Here is an 18,966-nt window from a genome sequence, read left to right on the forward strand (position 1 = left end):
AAGCATAGGTGGGTGCATGGATGCTGATGGCCAGTGGAGGTGCAGTGGGTAGGCACTATAGAAAAGTGGCAAAAAACAAAACAAAACAGGAGTAACTTATGATCTTACTTGAGAGACCGCCTGCTGCCAATTACCTCCAACAGACCTATTAGATCCCACAGATTAGGCCTCCTCCGAATTCCATCTACTGGCCAATGCCGATTGGCCACTACCTGGAGGAGGGCCTTCTCTGTGGCTGCTCTGGCCCTCTGGAACGAGCTCCCCGTGGAGATTCGGACCCTCACCACCCTTCAGGCTTTCCGCAAAGCCCTTAAAACCTGGTTGTTCCGACAGGCCTGGGGCTGACGGATTCCCCGCCCCCGCTCGAAATGTGTGGTTGTTGAGTGTTTTTAAATTGTTTGTAGTTGTTTGTCCGTTGTTCCTCTTGTTTGTACCCCCCCTATTTTGGTTTGTGAGACGCCCTGAGTCCCTCTGGGAATAGGGTGGCATAGAAATCCAATAAATCAAATTAAATCAAATCAAATCTCGCTGACCTACCTTTTGGGAAGTCAGCAGGGAACACTGGAAATTGTCATGATGTGATATGACTTGTTTCAACATCATAATTGTAAAAAAACACCTGAGGTGCTGAGAATCTGAATCACAATCGGGCAACTATGGAGTGTCGCAATGGCATCTAAAGCATTCAGCATTATTGTAACTTTGAATAGTCACTGAATTTTGAGTCCTCACAACCAGCGGACCACCTGTATTTTCTCTCATCCCAATTCCCCTCACAAGGATGCTAATGTGGGAAAAATGTAAGGACGGAACAATGTGTGTTTCCTAATTACAAAAAGATTCTGAGTCAGCACAGAATCAAGCTAGGAGGAATATCCAAAGACTATAGGATTTTCAATCTTACTTTAGTAAACGTCTATAAAATCAGTTCAGCATCAATTCCTATGTAACCTTTGAGATAGGAGAGTTATAGTTCATCTGTGAAACATATAAATACACTATCATTAAGCAAAAGAGAAGACTCTTGCAAATAAAATTTCAATTTTAATTAATGAAACATACTTATTTGCTTCTCTTATTCATAAGGCAATCATCAGTGCTAATCAGGTCCTTTTTGCTGAGCAGCATTTATTGAAGTGTGGATTGATTCCCCCCCCTCCCAACAAGTACTTAATTATCCATTCTAATTTTACTGGAACATTTCTAAATCTAATGACATGTGCCAAGAATATACTGAAGAGTATATTGTTTCAAGAGTACATAATATTGTAAACATGCCCTTTATTCGTATATTTCCAATAAAATAAGTACTCAACCTGTGACAAATAATTTATTCGGGGAGATTTTGCTTTGTTGTTGTTAAAAGTTCTATCAAACATAATTAGGAAAGTCGGGTGTAAAAGAAAACTGGGTTCTCCTACTGTGAACTGCTGTACTGAAAGCCTAATTTCAACAACTTTAGCTCGCAGAAGAATCCTGTCCCCAAAAGTTAATACTGAAATGTTAAAGTTGCAAATGGAGGGAGAGGCAGATCTCTGTTTCCTAAAACAGACTTTGTACAGTACGCGTCTTAATAAAGCAACGCTAATATTTGTATGCCTGATATCTATTTCCACCAAACTGGTCTTACTTCAGGCGGAAGAAATTATGCTATACTAGAAGAACGCAGGTATTAGTTGCCTGTCACCTGGGCGGTCATGGGAGGCATGTCGAGCGTCGTACAAACAAACAGGCGCCGCTGCGCTCAACTTACAACCGGCTCGGAGGGAGTTACTTCTGCAGGCACTCAGGGTTAGGGAGGCTTCTCCACGCCCCTTTACCCATTGTCAGGGCCACCTCGGCAGTTTCCGCTCCGCCTCGGCTCCTTTCGCCTGGTTACCCTCCGCCCTATGGGAGAAAGTCGGAAAGTTTCGGGAGCGCTGCTGAGTCTTCCGGGACCCGCTTCGGGAGTTCCGCGCCGCAACCAGGCAACTCACCTGGGGAAGCCGCAGCCTCCGCAGCCTTCTTACTAGGCGGCATCAGAGGGTAAGCTGGAGCCGGCGCTTAACGGCGCTGGTTGAGACGCTAAGAATGCAAAATTCGTTGAAGCCGGGAGTTGGAGAAAGAGAAAGGAAACTGATTGGTGGGGGAACTGTGTAGCCCGTGGGAAGGCGAGAAGCGCGCGTGTTCCGTAAAGTTAGGTTAAGGCAGGGGTGTCTGCATGTCTTCGAGGATTCCCATCGTCCGTCCACATTCGCTTGGGAGGAAAGCGGAGAGGTCCGAGAAGAGCAGCTTTTATAGGCGCTTCTTGCGCGTGAGAAAGAAAAGAGTTCGCAAGATGTGCGCGTAGAGAGGGTGTGAGAACTACAGCCATTCCAGCGTGTAAAGTTGGCTGGGATTTGAGTAGCTGAGTAGCCGAGAAAGTCCAGATTTTCTGTTAAACGGAGATGGGGGGGCGGGCCAAAGGCAAGCGGAACGGAGCTCCAGGGGCTGCGGGAGACCCAATCGGGGGGCTGCCCTGGGGATCTGGAGGAGCACCTCCCCGGAGACAGCGCGCTCGTCTCACTCGCTCCCTTTTGTTCCCTGCAGAGGGTTGCGTGGAGTCCTCCCCACCACCTCGCTCGGCGACTGTCCTTTGGCCGGCCAGCAACTTTTGCCAGTCCGCTGGGTTAGTAAACCTCGGAAGGTCAGCAGCCACGTCGGGGCTCGTTGGGAGGGCGCCAAGGAATCGGCAGCTTCCCTGAAACATGGCCACCGGGGGCTATCGGGGCAGCGGTGCTGCTACCACCGATTTCTTGGAAGAGTGGAAAGCTAAGCGGGAGAAGATGCGGGCCAAACAAGCACCGCCGGCCGGGGTGAGTGATGGCAAAGCTGCCACCAATACTGCCACCAGCGGCAGTGGCGGCAGCACCGCCACCGCCGCCGAACTTAATAACAACAATGGCAGCGGCGGCATGAATTGCATCCCTCTGGCCAGAAACACTTCGAAGGAGCCCCAGCCGGCAGCCGGAACCAGAGCAGGAGGCGCGGGGGAGCCCCCGGGGAGCAGAACCAGCGCGGCCCCAACTTCCCCCGAGGAGGAGAAAGTGGCTCCCAAGGGCAAAAGCTCCTTTGGCCCCAGCGCCCGTAAAGGAAAAGGGCAGATCGAGAAAAGGAAGCTGAGAGAGAAAAGACGCTCGACAGGTGTCGTGAACATCCCGGCCACCGAGGTGAGTCGGCGCTGGGTCAGGAGGGCCGGCGCTGAGGAGGAAGGGGCGGCCCAGCCCGGGAGGGGAGCCACGCCTCTCCCTTCGGCTGCACCTGAGGAGCCTGGTGGCTTGCGAGGCGGCGGTTCCTCCCCGTCTCTCTCGGGCCTGCCTGGGCTGCCTCGGTAGAGGATGAGGTTGCCCGCCTACAAATTGCTTCGCGGGCAGTGGGAGGCCGCTGGAATGAAACTGCTCGAGGCGCTAAAACCACAGAGTGCTTCATTCATTTCTGTGGTTGAGTCCTTGTGGCTTGACAATTGCAGATCCACCTAAATGGATCGAACTGGACTTTTTAGCACGCCTGTAAAGTTGGGGCTGTTGTTTTCTATTAAAAAAGGTAGCTTTGGTGTTTATTCTGTTTATATGAAGTTACTTAAACTGCTTGGATCCGGAACAGCCTTACTTGGTCCGCTTGCAGGTTTCACAGGCTTGTGACTGTAGAACTGTTGAGTTTGGGTAAATAAAAAAAAATCAGGGTAGTCTATAGGAGATTTTTTAAAAGTGCAAATAACTTCTAATGAAATTTTAAAAATTCATTATGGATTAGTATAGTTAACTGTTGAATAACACATAACCTTAGTTTTGTATAGGATGTGTCTGAAGATAAAGTGTTAAGAAAGGCCTAAAAGAAAAATATCCTAAAAATATGATTGAACTAAATCCATATAGTGTGTTCTGAATTAATATTTAAAGAAACTATTCTGATTTTTTAAAATTGCTTTAAAAATGTTGATCTGTTTTTAACTTGTCTTAAAGATGTCAGTCTCTGTTAAATACAAGGTAATAGAGATGTTATAACCAATACTGTTACTGTCAGGTACTGACCTTTTTTTCCCTTCATAGTATTGGTTATAACTATTAACTTGTATTTAACAGAGACTGACATCTTTAAGACAATTTAAAAACAGAGATAGTGTGGAGTTCAGTATAGTTTTTTTCCTCTACAATACTAACTATGCAGTGGCTTAAAAGGGAGAAAATAATATTTTTGTTAGCTAATACAGCTGTCTTTTTAAAAAACTTATATGTATTCTGGCATTAATTTAAAATGCTGCCAAAAGTTATAAACATGTGACAATATCATGAGTCTTTTTAAATGGAAAAGCAGAAAACTTGGTATTAACAATCCTCTTTAGTATTCCAATAATGTAAAATAATATTGCTATGCTTTTTTTCTGGAACATAACATCTGAAATCACCTAATACTTTATTTCACAACTGCCTAATTATTTCACAGCTACTTAACGAGACTCTTAGAGGATGCTGTTGATGAAAACAGTCTTGACTTTCTAATGATATTTATGCTAGCATATGCTAAGAGCAGATGTCTAGGAACTTGCAACAATCTTGGGCAAAATAATTTAATATCTATCTGAATCTCTAGTTTAAGGAAATCTGTTGGGAAAATAGGCACAAAGTTCATCTTATTTCTGCAGTTGTTCTTTCAAAGGAAAACCAATTCATCTTTTGCCATTGGATAACTCATACTATTCAGTACGTTTTGCCCATCCTCCAAAAGACATTTTTTGACTAGTTATTTATTCTAACATGTGGTTTGACTTGTGTTTGAAAGATAGAAGGACTTAACAATCCTTTTGTATATTTTTCAGCATATCTGATATATCAGTTTTGTTTCCTCATTATTATGAAAATATTGATATGGCAATTAGAAGATAGCTACATTATGTCTTTTATTATCTACAGATCGTGAATAATTTGAACACATTGACTAAGATATAACTTTCTCTTGCCTACCGCTAACTGGTTTTTCCAGTCTTGAATTAGTAAAAACAATTGTTGTTGCCATTGTCCTGTTTGTTGATTAGTTCCCTTCTCCGTTCCATTCGTTTAAATTGGTATTTAGAATACCATTTTATGCCTACTCTAATGGATCTTATCAACATGGATAATATCTGTTTTGAAGTAGTTCTAAAATTAATTGCACAAATCTTCAAAATTGGAGAAAGGTTTATGTGAAAGGAGTGTTAAGTGTACCCCTGCCCCCAAAAGGGCCAATTTCACATTCAGCAACAATTTATTCCAAAAATGATTCCTGTAATCCCTTTGAATTGGGCTTGGAAAGGAAGTGATGGAGGAATAGGTGTTAATCAGTCAAAGCTAGAGGCAGTAAGGAGAACTTTTATTTAGTATCAGCTTTGGAAGGCGGAGGACCCCCAGACTACAAACCTGTTCCTTAAAGAAGAGTATATAGAGATAGTAAATAACTTAAGAAACAGTACCAAATTTTGCAAAATGCAGCTCAAAATTCCAGAGGCCAGGCAGATGTTAGGCATTACCTCCTGTTAGTACCCAAACACAACTAGTCCTTGACTTACAACAGTTCACTTAGTGACCATTCAAAGTTACAATGGCATTGAAAAATGTCTTATGACCATTGCAGTATCTCCATGATCACGTGATTTACATTCAGATGCTTGACAACTGAATCACGCTTATGACGGTTGCAGTGTCTCGGGGTCGTGACCCATCTTTTGCAACATTCTGACAAGCAGTCAATGGGGAAGCCAGATTCACTTAACAACCAAGTTACTAATTTAACAACTGCAGTAATTTAGTTAGCAAATATGGCAAGAAAAGTCATAAAACAGGATAAAACTCACTTAACAAATTTCTCACTTAACAACATAACTTTTGGGATTAATTGTGGTTGTAAGTTGAAGACTACCTGTAAATAAGGGTAGAAACAAAAATACTACTCCCAGCTTACTCAGGTGCTCTAGATATCACTATCAATAGCAAAAAAAGGCCCCTGATATACCTAATGGTATCAATAGAGTCATAGTTTGCTCTAGGTAAGTTATCTGAGAGGTAACCTTGGCTTTTCTGTGCCAAGGGCAGACCTAATCTGACACTAAAAAGGGTTTTGATCATCTATTTCCTACTAATGTTTTTGGAGCCACAACACCACTGCATTGTTTACAGTTTGACTAAATATGGAATATTGGACACTGGGCTCCACTTGTTCAAACTTGTTTAGTGGACTGTTCTGGAGCATTATTTCATTGTTAAAAGTGTAACAGTTTTAGAACAAACTCTCTGAGGGAAGAGGTGACAGAAGTTTATGATCTATGCCTGCGCCCTGATGCAGTCCAAGATGTGGCTTTGGGAGATCAGAAAGGTTGGAGTTATTATGGGCTTCAAATAGGTTCGCAGGATGATTTGAAACAAAACAGATAAAATGTGGGAAAAGTATACCCTTTTGAATATAGTTTCTAAGGGGGAGAAGTCACCTTTTTAATATAATGAGATCAGAAGCTTTAATATAGTTGAGGGAGGTAGAATTGGTGAACTGAATGCCGTGAGTGGGAATGTATACAATAGAAAGTAAAGGTTAGAAAAGGGAAACATAGGTGCATTGATGAAGTAAAATATGGACTTTGATCTTGAACACAAAGGTGTATAGAAAACCAGAGAAAGGATTCTGATTTCAGATAATTTTTAGGTTACAATGGATGGTAATGAGCACAAAGGTGCCACGAGGAAGGCCAGGAAGGATTTGGAAGACCTAGTGCAAACAGTACGCAAGTAGAGGGTGAATGGGAGAGGAGGACCTGCAGAGGCTGTGCATGGGCGGGTGTGTGCGTGCTATGGGTGGGAGCAAATTACTGTAATGATTACTTTGTGGGAAGCTGGTAGGGAAGGTTACAAATGACAATCATAGCTCCTTGCTATGTCATAATCATGAGCTGACCGCCCAAATTATGATCATATGATTGTGTGGGTGCTGTGATTGCCAGAACTTCAAGGATCGGTTTGTATGCTTATCTTTTCAGCAGCACTGTACGTTTGAATAGTTGCTGAATGAATGGATGAACGCTGAAGATTGTTTATAAAGAATCTTGTAGTATGAATAATGGATGTGTTAGATGAGTTGAGTCTGTAAATTCTGGATATATAAACTATGATGAACTTGTTTGGCAGCTATACATATTAAGCATATTTGTTTATATGTACATTTTCACTATACAATTTATATTTGAAGTTTACTTCAAAATATTGATTGAAATATTTACAAGTTAAAATATTCTAGGTAGTACTTTAATTATCACTTCTTGGAAGCAATTCATGTTGTGCAATATGTTTTAACGAGTAGATCAACATACATTTTCATTTACACATAAGAACCATGGATTTAGCCAGATATTCTAGAAGTTTCAGTATATTCTTCTAGATATTGTTCTGTATACAGACAACATGGAATTTTAAAGTACATTATATTGTATATTTTGTGTACAACTTTCCCTCTATTAATTTATAATATTAGGATTTCAGTACATAGATTACAGTGTGTTAAAAAAAACCATTTCTTCGCAGGCACTTTGGGAAATTCCTCCTTGTGAATTAAAATAACTTGCTATTGAGTTTTTTTGACAACATAATAAATTCTATAACAACCACCTGTTTTCTATGTGAAAATCCAACGGTGTAGTATAAGGACATATGAATCAACTTTTTTTTTGCTAAAGCTAAGCAGAGACTAGTTGGTATATACCTTAACTTTTAGGAGACTGGGAAAATACAAGCATCTCAGGGAGCTTCATTAATACATTCTTGTTGCATATACAACTAATAGCTACTGACATACTATGTGTCATTTTTTTCAATGTTTTTAAAAGGATTTTAATAAGTTACTATTAAGTTGTCTAGCTCTTTATCATGCATATTTGTTTCAAATTAGTCACCTAGAGTTGGTTGTTAGAAAGCTGGATGGCATACAACTAAAATAAATAATAATTCTAAATAATAATAATAATAATAATAATAATAATACAGTATTCAGATTTTAAACAGTTATAATTAGCAGTGTATTGGCATGAGCTGCTACATGATTTCTGTTATTATTGTCAATTTAAAATTTAAAAGTACCATTCAGGAATTCAATAATAAATATGTGTTATTTGTTTGTTTGTTTCTATTAAACAATTTGGTTATAAAATTGCAACTAGAAAAACAGCAGTTGACTTTGATTTCTCATTTTATATATCCCCACTATTGTGAATAAAAATACCACTAGAGCTTAGGTAGAGCTAAGCCATATATTCTCGGTAACACTAAATATATTTGATATGTTAATTAGCACTTGATATTTGAGAAAGTTTAAACTTTAGTATGATTGATGTAAAGAGCCATGGAAAGTATACAATATGAAGAGAGTAAAAGAATTGAAATGGAAATGGTCACGTAGCAAGAACTGATGGCAGGTGGACCAAGACAATCATAGACTGGAACCCACTTGATAAAAAGCATCCATGGAAGAGACCTAAAACACGATGGATCGATGACATCAGCAAGTGTTGAGGGCCCAATTAGCAAAAGAACTCAGGACCATATAGGTTGGAAACATGCGGAAGAGGCCTTCATCCTGCAGTGAAGAGACAATGGCTAAAATAATGATGATGATGATGATGATATGATGATGATGATTTGAAAAAGTTATTGAAAATATAAACTTTAACTCCTGGACTATAGATTTAAATGTATTCTTTAAATTTATATATTCTTTTAAAATTAAAGCATTGCCTTATTGGCTAAGCAGGTACAAGATTGTTGGCGGAGAGCGTACGTAGATAGCCAGGGAAGTGATTAAAGCCTGGGAAACGGGCCCTTTGTCTGTTAACAGGAGTGCTGATTTACCACCAGCTTATCAATTAGTTAGGAGCCAAGGACTTGGCAGCACAAGGAAACAACAGTCAATGATGTAATAGCTAGCCATCAACACCCCCAAAAAGCCACACACAACCAAGCATAACATAAATGCTACACATAGAACAGCCCAAAGTATACATTCTATAGAGAAGTTCCCTGAAAATGACTCTAACACGAGTCCGAAAGTTCAGAAGATTAAACATCTGGTCCCAGAGACTGATGCTGACTAGATCCTACAAAAGCTATCAAGGAAATTGTAGGAAATATTGATAATATTATTTTGCCCCAAACTGATTTTTGTTATATAACAAATAATAGTGATTTTATTAACACACACTGGAATATTTTTTTGCAAGAAACTGGAGAAAGGATTATTTATCTTGATATTTACAAATTCTAATTAAAATTAATGAGGCATATATGATTTTTTACATAACTTTTATAATGTGTGGTTATAATAACTTCCAGAACAAAACACACTAAAGGACTTTATCTAAGGTATTGTATCCTCAAGAAATAGTGATTATGTGATACAACAATAATTTTGTATTTCTGCCCTTTGCCATCTATAATGATTTACTATATGCAAACCAGCCACTGACTGTCTATCAGTCAGTCATATATCTCACCCACTGAATTCTGTTGACAGCTTTAAATATACAAAAAACAAATCCCCAAATATTAATACAATAACCAATAGTCTTTCCAATCCACAGTGACAAAAGATCCTCTGCTTATACTAAGTTATGGCCTGGGGAAAATGCATGTTTTAGTGCCTTTCTTAACCAGGAATCTCTCCCCCCCCCCCCCGCCCAAGAAACTGTATATGAGGGATAAGTGCACTAGAGGACATTGCTTAATTGATGGGACCTAAAGCGAGTCAAAAGGGATGCAGTGGCTCAGTGGCTAAGACGCTAAGCTTGTCAGTCAGAAAGGTCAGCAGTTCGAATCCCTAGTGCTGCGTAATGGAGTAAGCTCCTATTACTTATCCCAGCTTCTGCCAACCTAGCAGTTTGAAAGCACATAAAATATGCAAGTAGAAAAACAGGGACCACCTTTGGTGGGAAGGTAAGAGTGTTCCATGTGCCTTCGGCACCTAGTCATGCCGGCCACATGACCACAGAGACATCTTCGGACAATACTGGCTCTTCGGCTTTGAAACGGAGATGAGTATCGCCCCCTAAAGTCAGGAACAACTAGCACATATGTGCGAGGGGAACCTTTACCTTTATCTTTAAAGCGAGTAAAATTTATTTTCAGAAAACATAGGAGACTGATGATCCCTCAAAAAACTGCCCTACCTCATGTAGGGCTTTAAAGATGACAACCATCACCTTGAATTGCACCTGGAAACCAATTGGTAAACAGTGTAGGTTTAAAAATGAAAGTAGAATCCAACTAAGTGCAATCACATTTTCTAAATAAATAAGAATAGAGTGCATTCCTCAGTTTGTCCAAATGTGAGATCATTTAGTAGTACTTCTGTTAGGAGGGATGAGAAATTAAGCCTAAAAACAAACACATCTTATGAAACAATGCCAAATTCTTATTGAAAATGTAGAACCATGTGCATTTTATTTATGAAAAGGAATACATTAATATCTTTCTTGATTGTAGTTCTTGATTTTATATCTGTTATTTAATTTTAAAAAGAGAAAAACAGTGGAAGATTTAGGAAAAAAAATAGATTTAGAAAAAAATAGAGCAACAACAAATAACTTCCCTTCAGGCTTCCCCAGTGAATATAATATTGAAAGTTGGCCAGATTATTTTGGCACGTGAGGAGTGGAAAATGTTTTCTTTCAATAACAATGCAGCATAATAAATAAAATAATCAGCTGAGCTTTCTTAATGTGAAAAATAACTCAAAAGACAATCCGTCATGTTACCAAGAGTTCATTCTGGTGGCATTAATACCTTTTGCTTTATTTTGCTAGCTTCCTAAACTTTAATAAATAAAGATTCAGTCACATCCCCTTTGGTAGGATGGACATATTTCCTCTTTCCTCTTTTTATTGCTTATTCATTGTACTAAATTATCTATAACAAATGTTTAGGTAAACAGTCTTAACTAAGTATTTATATCTTGTGTTTCTGTTCAAAAGGATCTGTAGGGCAATTGAACATCACCAGACAAACATAACACAATAAATGACTACAAAAGCACATTCAGCCATCTACTGTACATCAGACAATTATTTCTTAAGATGGATGGGTTTTGTTCTGTTTTTCAGAGATCAAAGCCAGCGTTTTGAATTAAGAACTAAAGTAGTAGATGCAAAAAAACTCTACATTAGTTTCCCTCAAAAACTGTCAACAAACATGCATGGCTGTCAAACTCAACACAAAAATAGTTTTTCAGCGCTATAGTCATATTAATCTATTGTATTATAAGCAGTTGTCTTATGACACCCTTAACACCTTTGTTCATTGCAGTCCACATCATTGTATTTCATGAAGGCATGGGGGTTGGAGGCAAGTGTCTATGGTATTTGAGGGCTTGCTGAAACAGTGTAGTCAATGAAGAGAATTATAGGAACTACCTACTTAGCCGATAAGAACAGTTATTGCTCAGGCAGTTGTTGGACATCACAAAAGCAATTTTCTCACTGGCCAGATCATTTTCATATGGGTTTGTGTTATATACAATGCTATTGTTAAATATGGTTGTTTGATTTAGTTTAAAGCTGGCACGGCCAACTGTGAGCCATGGATTATATGTGCTCCTGGAAAGCTAGTAATGCAGGCTCTATAACCATGATGGCAAACCTATGGCACACATGCCAGAGGTGGCACGCAACGCCCTCACTGATGGCATGCAAGCCATCACCCCAGTTCAGATCTGCATGTGCCTCCCACCGACCAGTGGTCTTTGAGTCTCTGCCGTGCATGCATGGGGAGCATGTGGGGGCCACACACAGATGCGCAGGGGCTAGGGATGTGGGGGGAGGGCATGTGTGGGGAGCTGTGCACACATGCACGGGTGGGGCACTTGCACAGGGTCCAAGGGTGCATTGCATTTCGGGGGGTTCGGGTGTGCACATGCACATTCACACATACACAAACATGCTTTGGGCACTCAGTTCGGAAAAGGTTAGCCATCATTGTCCTATAGGATTGTAAGCTTTTAACATTATGTAATCTACTGTCCATACATTAACTATATATTTTATATGGAGCCCAAGACAATTCTTCTTTACCCAGGCAAAATGTTGCACACTTATGGCTGAGAGAGATGTGCAAATTTTACAAGAGGGATCTTCCATACTTGTGAGAATTCAGTTAATTATCAAAAAAGGGTTTGTGGTACTTGCATCATTTTGTATAATGCCTGAAAAAGATGTCTACCCTTACTGTAGTTAAGGCCAAACTAAAACATGCTGACTTCTTACCTATTCTTTGCAAAATGAAAATACGGTCAATAAATAGATTATTTCTACTTTACTGTGCTTCTGAATGTTGTGTTTTCAAGTAGGGTTACTACGAGGTGTAAGTAAGAACAAAATACCATACCATAATAAAATATTAATAACTGAACTTTTCAATTATAAATTGAGTGATAGTCTAATGTAGTTCTTAGCACTGTACTGAGACACCCTGATTTATTCAAAGGGCAGATTCAGTCCTCTAGTAATATTTTGTAATACTAATTAAATGTCCTGTTTTGGCTCCACATAGCTTTTACTGGCTTGTTTCCTGCCCTAAATTATGATTTCTGAAGAAATTGAGCTCAATTTTTGCAGGGATAATTCCTTCTGTAGTGTTACAATTTTTAGGGCTGTGTTTTTTTTCTTTTTCTTTGTTCTCTTTTTAAAGTGGTTGAGATCCAGCCATTGCCACAGAGATATTCCCCTTTTTAATCATCTGTCTTCTCAGTAGCCAGTTATCTAGAATTTGTCCAATCTGAGCCGCAAGACTAGGTTTCTCAATCGTGCTACTGTGCAGACATACTAATTCAAGGCTCAATGAAAAATTGGAGCAATGACAAAGAGTTTGTGTGAGGAGGAAATTAGATACTGCATTCTTCTTTCAAGGCCTACTTTGAGTCATCACAGAAGTGGTTCTAGGTAGGATTGCAGTCATTTCAGAGTCTGGCTAAACCTGTTAGAGAAATCTTATTTAGAAAATTGTCTCTCTTTATTGTAACAGGGTTTCTAAAGCTTCCACTAATCATCTGTGAATAATGTTTGACTAAGATCCTTTATACAGTGCCAGTCAGCTCATACATTACCCAATCAGAAGTTTGCCCTTTATACTTGTTGAAAAAAATGTCCTTTTGGGTTCAGCTCCAAGTGGGGAAGAAGACACTGGAGACATGGAGGCTGCTTGGAAAGATGGTTTATTGGTGGACAGGGCCACATGGCTTGAGCCCTGTACAGAAAAGGTGATCACATGTTTCATTGTTGATGGAGAAAAAGAAAAGGGCTGAGGAAGGGGCTTCCTAGGCTTTTATACCCTGTTCAGTCCCACCTCTCTGTTTCCTGTTCCTGTGTAAGAAATGTATTCTGACTGGTTGTCAGACTCCCATGGTGCCATGCAGGGGGCTACTCTCTAGGCTGTGATGAGTTCTCAGTTGCCTTGTGGTCAGTTGAGTAATATCCCTTCCCCCTACAGCTGCAGTGAGGAGAAGTCTTTATTATGTAAAGTGGGCTGGGGATGGGCAGAAAGCTATAGGCAACTATTCTGTCTTTTGAAACATGTTTCTTTTCACATCCAGAGAAATATTCTGCCTTTTCAATATTTCCTAGGATATTTCATTTTTCTGGGAGAGGGCTGGATGATAACTTCCCACATACTCAACCTTTCAAAAGGCTGAGATATTGCAATATGATCATAGGTCACTTGTTAGCTGAGGACAAAACTGCTGGTCTCTGAATTCAAAGCCCCTTCCTTCTCCTTTGTCCAGCAAGCATTTTACATGTTCAGACACATTTTTTAAAAAACCAAATCCTACCTGCATTGCTGATAAATCGGAGCTATTTTATATTTTTTGAATTGACACTAACTATATTTTTGTAAGTAAATATCTGCCCCAAATAGTTTCACGCTCTGTTCTGACATCACCCTGATTTGGAACATAGCCCTAAGTGTTTCTCCCTCTCACACACACATGCGCACACTGAGAGAGAAAGAGAGAGAGAAAGCTGGAAAGAAATTGTTCTTATCAGCAGTTCAGTGAGCTTATAATCAAAGCTGGCCATCTTTCTTTCCTCCATGCTATTTTTTAAAATAAATATGTCCTGAAAATGCATTTTAAAATGCATTCAGAATTCAGAATGAAGTAATGAAATACACTTCTGACTGGACATATTTCTCTTTCAAGCCTGAAATCAAATATTGTTTTAATGTCATGATGCTCTTCTTTAATTAAATCAATACATGTTCTAACTAGCCAGTTATAAAAAATGTCCTGTGTAAGTTAATTGGAGTGATGACATTTTACAGAGATTCAGTATTATAATGTATTATTGGTCACTTTATTCGGCTTCTGAAAGGCTCTTTTTTATATTTTGCAGAATGGGTCCTCTTGTTTAATGGGATTAATTGGAGAAAAGTCACTATATTAATTTGAAAATATTTAAATGATGGGCTTCATAGTTCAACCTTATTTACCTCAGTTGTTTTTACTGTACAAAGCTTGTGATGACTAGTTTCAAAGTTAAAAATTTGAATAAACAGTTACCAGTTTTACTAATGATGATACAGTGCTTCATTCTCAAAAGATATGGAATTCTATTGTAAAATACTGGACTATTATTCTTTGTGTTTAGAAGCAGAAGATGCTGCTTACATATAATAAGTCCTATCCCCAAATTCCCACCTACGAGTAAAACTTGCAGGAGAATCATGGACAGTCTCACAGGTTTTTAGGATGAAATAGAGATGAGAGCATGTATAACAAGATTGTTAATATGACAGAATAACAAGTTGTTTATGTAAGGAAAACTGCATTAAGTTACACAAATACTGATGCTGTATTAACATAATATTTATTCTACTTTAGATTTAACACCTATGAGTCATGGCTTCCACTCATTTTGTTTTGCTTGTAAACTCTAAAAACTCTTTAAATTGATGGATATTATAAAAAACTTTCAAATAAAGTACACCTAAAATACATAAAACTTTCAAATAAAGTTTCAAATAGTTTAGCGACTGTTTGCAATTATGATAGTGATGAAAAAGTAACTTTCTGATCAATGTATGCATTTCTGACCTTTGCAGCATCTCTCAATCACATTAGTTAGTTAGTCAGTACCTGTTGTCCTGGTCCTGATCTGTTTTTTCTTCTCACAGAGTGAAGGGTTTACTCAAAAACTCTCCTCTTGAGTTGCCCTTATCTTAAGAAATGCTGTCACTTTTATTAGTTGGTTAGAATCCTCCAGCAGGCTGTGCTGCTGCTTGACAATGTCAAAACCCTAATCAATTTCATACTATAGGCCTTTTGGTCATCTAAGTGGCTAGGCTAACACAATTGTGTGTCTGCTTACTCTCTTGAAATCCCTTCCTTTACAATGAATGTAAATACAAACATTAATTTGCTTGTTGCTAAATTATCCCAGTGCCACTAGGGGTAAGCATTCCCAAGGGGAGGAAGGGTGGGGAAAAAGAGTTATGAGGTTTGCCCTTTATTTAGCTTCCTCTTGACTCAACTTCCAGAAACTGTCCCCACTATTTGAGCTTATCTGACTGTTTGGGACTATATCTTTCTGATGCTGTAAAATGTAAAGCAAAGAAGAACTGAAGTAAAATAGTAAGTATAGTCTTGATCATGTGATTTTTTTTAACTTAGCAACTGCTTTGCTTAATGACCAAACTGGTCATGATAGCTGGTCCCAATTGTCTTAAACAAGGACTACCTGTAATCAAATTCTTGAGTTATTGTTATGTGAATATGAAGACAAAAGGACCAACAACTTATAATAGTCAATTTTGGAAACTGCAATAGACAGAAAATGGAATGTTTTATGAAATGCATGTTGTAACAAATTAGATTTCTGATTAGAATGAAAAGCATGGATGTTTTTACATTTATTCTCAACAGGATAATAATTTGGTGTGTGTGTGCTGATTTCTCTGTGATACATTATACATTTCTTTTGCCTTGAATTATCAGAAAAACATGCATTAAAAAACCCTTGTTCATTGCATGCCTATAATGACAGACTGTTAAGACTCTGAAATAAGTTAGTAGCTTTCAATGGTTTTGTAAAACTTGATATCTATATAATTTTTGAAATATTAGTGAGGCATCTCTGGTGCCGCCTATAGTATTGAGTCCTACTTTATATTAGGTACATCACACTTTATCACTGTAGGTTGGCAAACTTAAAACAAGATGTTGTCTATACCTTTTCAAATGTGATCTAACTACATGGTGAAAATCTTGAGGAAAGAATACAGTGCAACTGCGTTAACAGAAATATTGAGAGGATAAATATTCATGGAATCTGGTAACTTGCCTTTGTTTTCCTCCTGACTATAAACATGGAAAGTACCTGATGCCTCTTTATTTTTAAGAATATCCAACTTGAAAAACATATTTTTGTCATCACTGCCACTATAGTTGAAATATTTACATTCTTTAAAACTTAACAGGGCAGTGTAATGAAAGAAAGGTTAAAGACTTTTAAATTGGTACTCACTTCTTACATGTTGGCTATATCTTAATATAACAACTTCTAGATCAAGTAACCTCAGTTGTATTAACATGATTCTGGTGGAAACTTTTGAGTTTTTATATATAAATTTGTATGAGTAAGTTTTAAATGCTGGATAATGTTTAGTTTATTTGGATCACATTGAGTTTTTTGTTCTTAACTGTACTGCCAGCTATTGAACTCACTTTGAGTTAGTAAGTTTCATCTGCCTATAAAAGGCACGTAAGATCCAGTTTTTTTTTCTTTCCAATGGCTAAATACACTAGCAAAATCTGTATAAACACTGCCAGAAGTCATAAGAGTTGATCTCAAATGAATACTTAATTGTTTAACTGCATAAACAATGCCATATCTTCTGCGATTAAGCTACTTGAAAAATATTTACATTCCTTTTTATTTTTGTCTGTATTTCAGTATTTCAAATATGGTCTTGAGTCATCTTGCAAATACTGTATTATGTTCTTGAATGTAGTAACAAACATTTCTTGATTTGGATATGTTTTACTAAGTTGTTTTTTGTTGTTGTTTGTAAAATTTTTAATTAATTCTACAAGTTGTAGCAACAAGTAGTACTTCTACTACTTGGTGATTGTTTAATTGCAATGAATTAGTATAGCAGAATAAATCAGGAAATTCAGTTAAGAAAAATATTTAAAAATGAAAATATAATGTTAGTCAATTTTATAAGGTATCCAAAAGGTATTTGATAATGACAACAATTGAAGTAATTAATTTCGCTGTCTCATGCCCTCTTTAATGGCTAGAAGGGTTATTACAAATTAACGCACACTTCACAGGGTCATGTGAAATAGAGTTCTAGAAATATCACCTATTGATGACTTTAAAAAATGGCCCATGACTAAAAAAAGCAAAATGATGCCTATATATATGGACACCACTAGATGAAGTATACCAAAATTAAATTGACTATACTATTGGTACAGGGAGTTTGAAGGGCTGCGTTATAAAGCAAAGAGGCTGACTATGGAGCAGATTATAAAGTCATGCAAGTTTCAAGTCAAGATGAAGTAGAAAAAAGCAAATCACAATATGAGCTTTAATATATATTTACAATTCTCAAAGAAAGCATCATGATTTAGTCTGAGTCCTGAATTTCATTGATAAGGAACCAGGAGACCTATGAAATGGTATCAAATAATGGTTACGGATTGTGAAAATAGAGACTGCCAAAGACCAAGAAAGCAAACTGGATGCAAGAACAGATGGCAGAAATTGCCAAGTAAGGAAGAAAACCAAAGACAAAGCTTTCAGGAAGCAACTTAACAAAAATTTCAGAAAACTGTTAAAAGAGACATGAAATAGTATTACAATACTACATATGTTACAACAATATCTGTAAAAACATTGTAGATGGAAATGGGCACAAAAACACAAGGAAGATCAGCAAACGTAGAAAGAGTGTCCAATCTTGAAATGGCATGCTGAAGTATTCCAGGAAAGATTACTGATTCCAAGAAAGCCAAACAAAGATCGCAAGTTTAAACTGAATATCGGTACAGTAGAGAAAACATTGAGGGTACTTTAGAAGTTATTCCTAATTACAATAATGTCTAGTATGAAAAAAGAACTTAAAACAGCATTCCAGTCATTACCAACTTGGAAGGTATTATGAATTTATGGATGTTTTCATAAATATGGAAAGAGACAGAAGAAGAATCAGTAAAATGTCTTAACTAAACAGTTTCAAGAAATGTAGAGAACAATAGCATGGCCATCAGATTCAAAATATATGTCAATGCCAAAGAAAGTCTGAATGTGTAAACTGTCATACAGTTTTGTTAATTCCACATGTTAGCAAATAATCATTAGAGTAATTCAACACATATTAGAATTTTACATGGAAAGAGCAATGCCAGATGTTCAAAATATGAGACCTAGCTTGATGCATGTTGAACACATAAGAAAGCAAAAGAAATCCAAATAAGCCATAGTCTGTACAACATATGGCAAAAAAAAAAAAAACTGGCTTTAGGTTGGCAGAGGAGTCAAATAAGGCTGTTCACTGATTCATTCAACTACCCATATATACTTGAATACATATTGATGGAAGTTGTATTGAAAGAAGATGAGAATGGTTTTAAAACTGATGAAGGAAACATCAGTGATGTGCTGTGATGAGGATTCCCTGAAAATTCAGAGAATAACTCAGTTCTCAGTTGATATTTTGGACACATTATGGACAGATCTAGCTCTCTGTTGAGATGTTTACAATGCAGGAAAAATATAAGAAAAGTGAAGAAGAAAACAACAAGAAGGAAGATTGATGGAGTCAGTGATCCACCATTGGAAGATGTTGGGGACGCATTATGACCCATAACCAAATTTCTATTAGCAATGTGTTCTCTGATGCCAGTCTTCAGTAATACAAGCAGAATTGTGTTCAAGTAGTGTTT

General features: G+C 37.8%; 1 protein-coding gene across 1 annotated transcript in view; it reads left to right on the forward strand.

Moving 5' to 3' along the window:
* Positions 1–1,235: 1,235 nt before the first annotated feature.
* Positions 1,236–18,966, forward strand: part of PAWR (pro-apoptotic WT1 regulator) — a 61,102-nt gene continuing 43,371 nt past the window's right edge. Inside the window, 2 exon segments of the mRNA XM_032221346.1 lie at positions 1,236–2,025; positions 2,569–3,188. Coding sequence (XP_032077237.1) covers positions 2,727–3,188 — 462 coding nt within the window. The 5' untranslated portion in view covers positions 1,236–2,025; positions 2,569–2,726.

Source organism: Thamnophis elegans, chromosome 7 (assembly GCF_009769535.1).
Source record: "Thamnophis elegans isolate rThaEle1 chromosome 7, rThaEle1.pri, whole genome shotgun sequence".
NCBI lineage: Eukaryota > Metazoa > Chordata > Lepidosauria > Squamata > Colubridae > Thamnophis > Thamnophis elegans.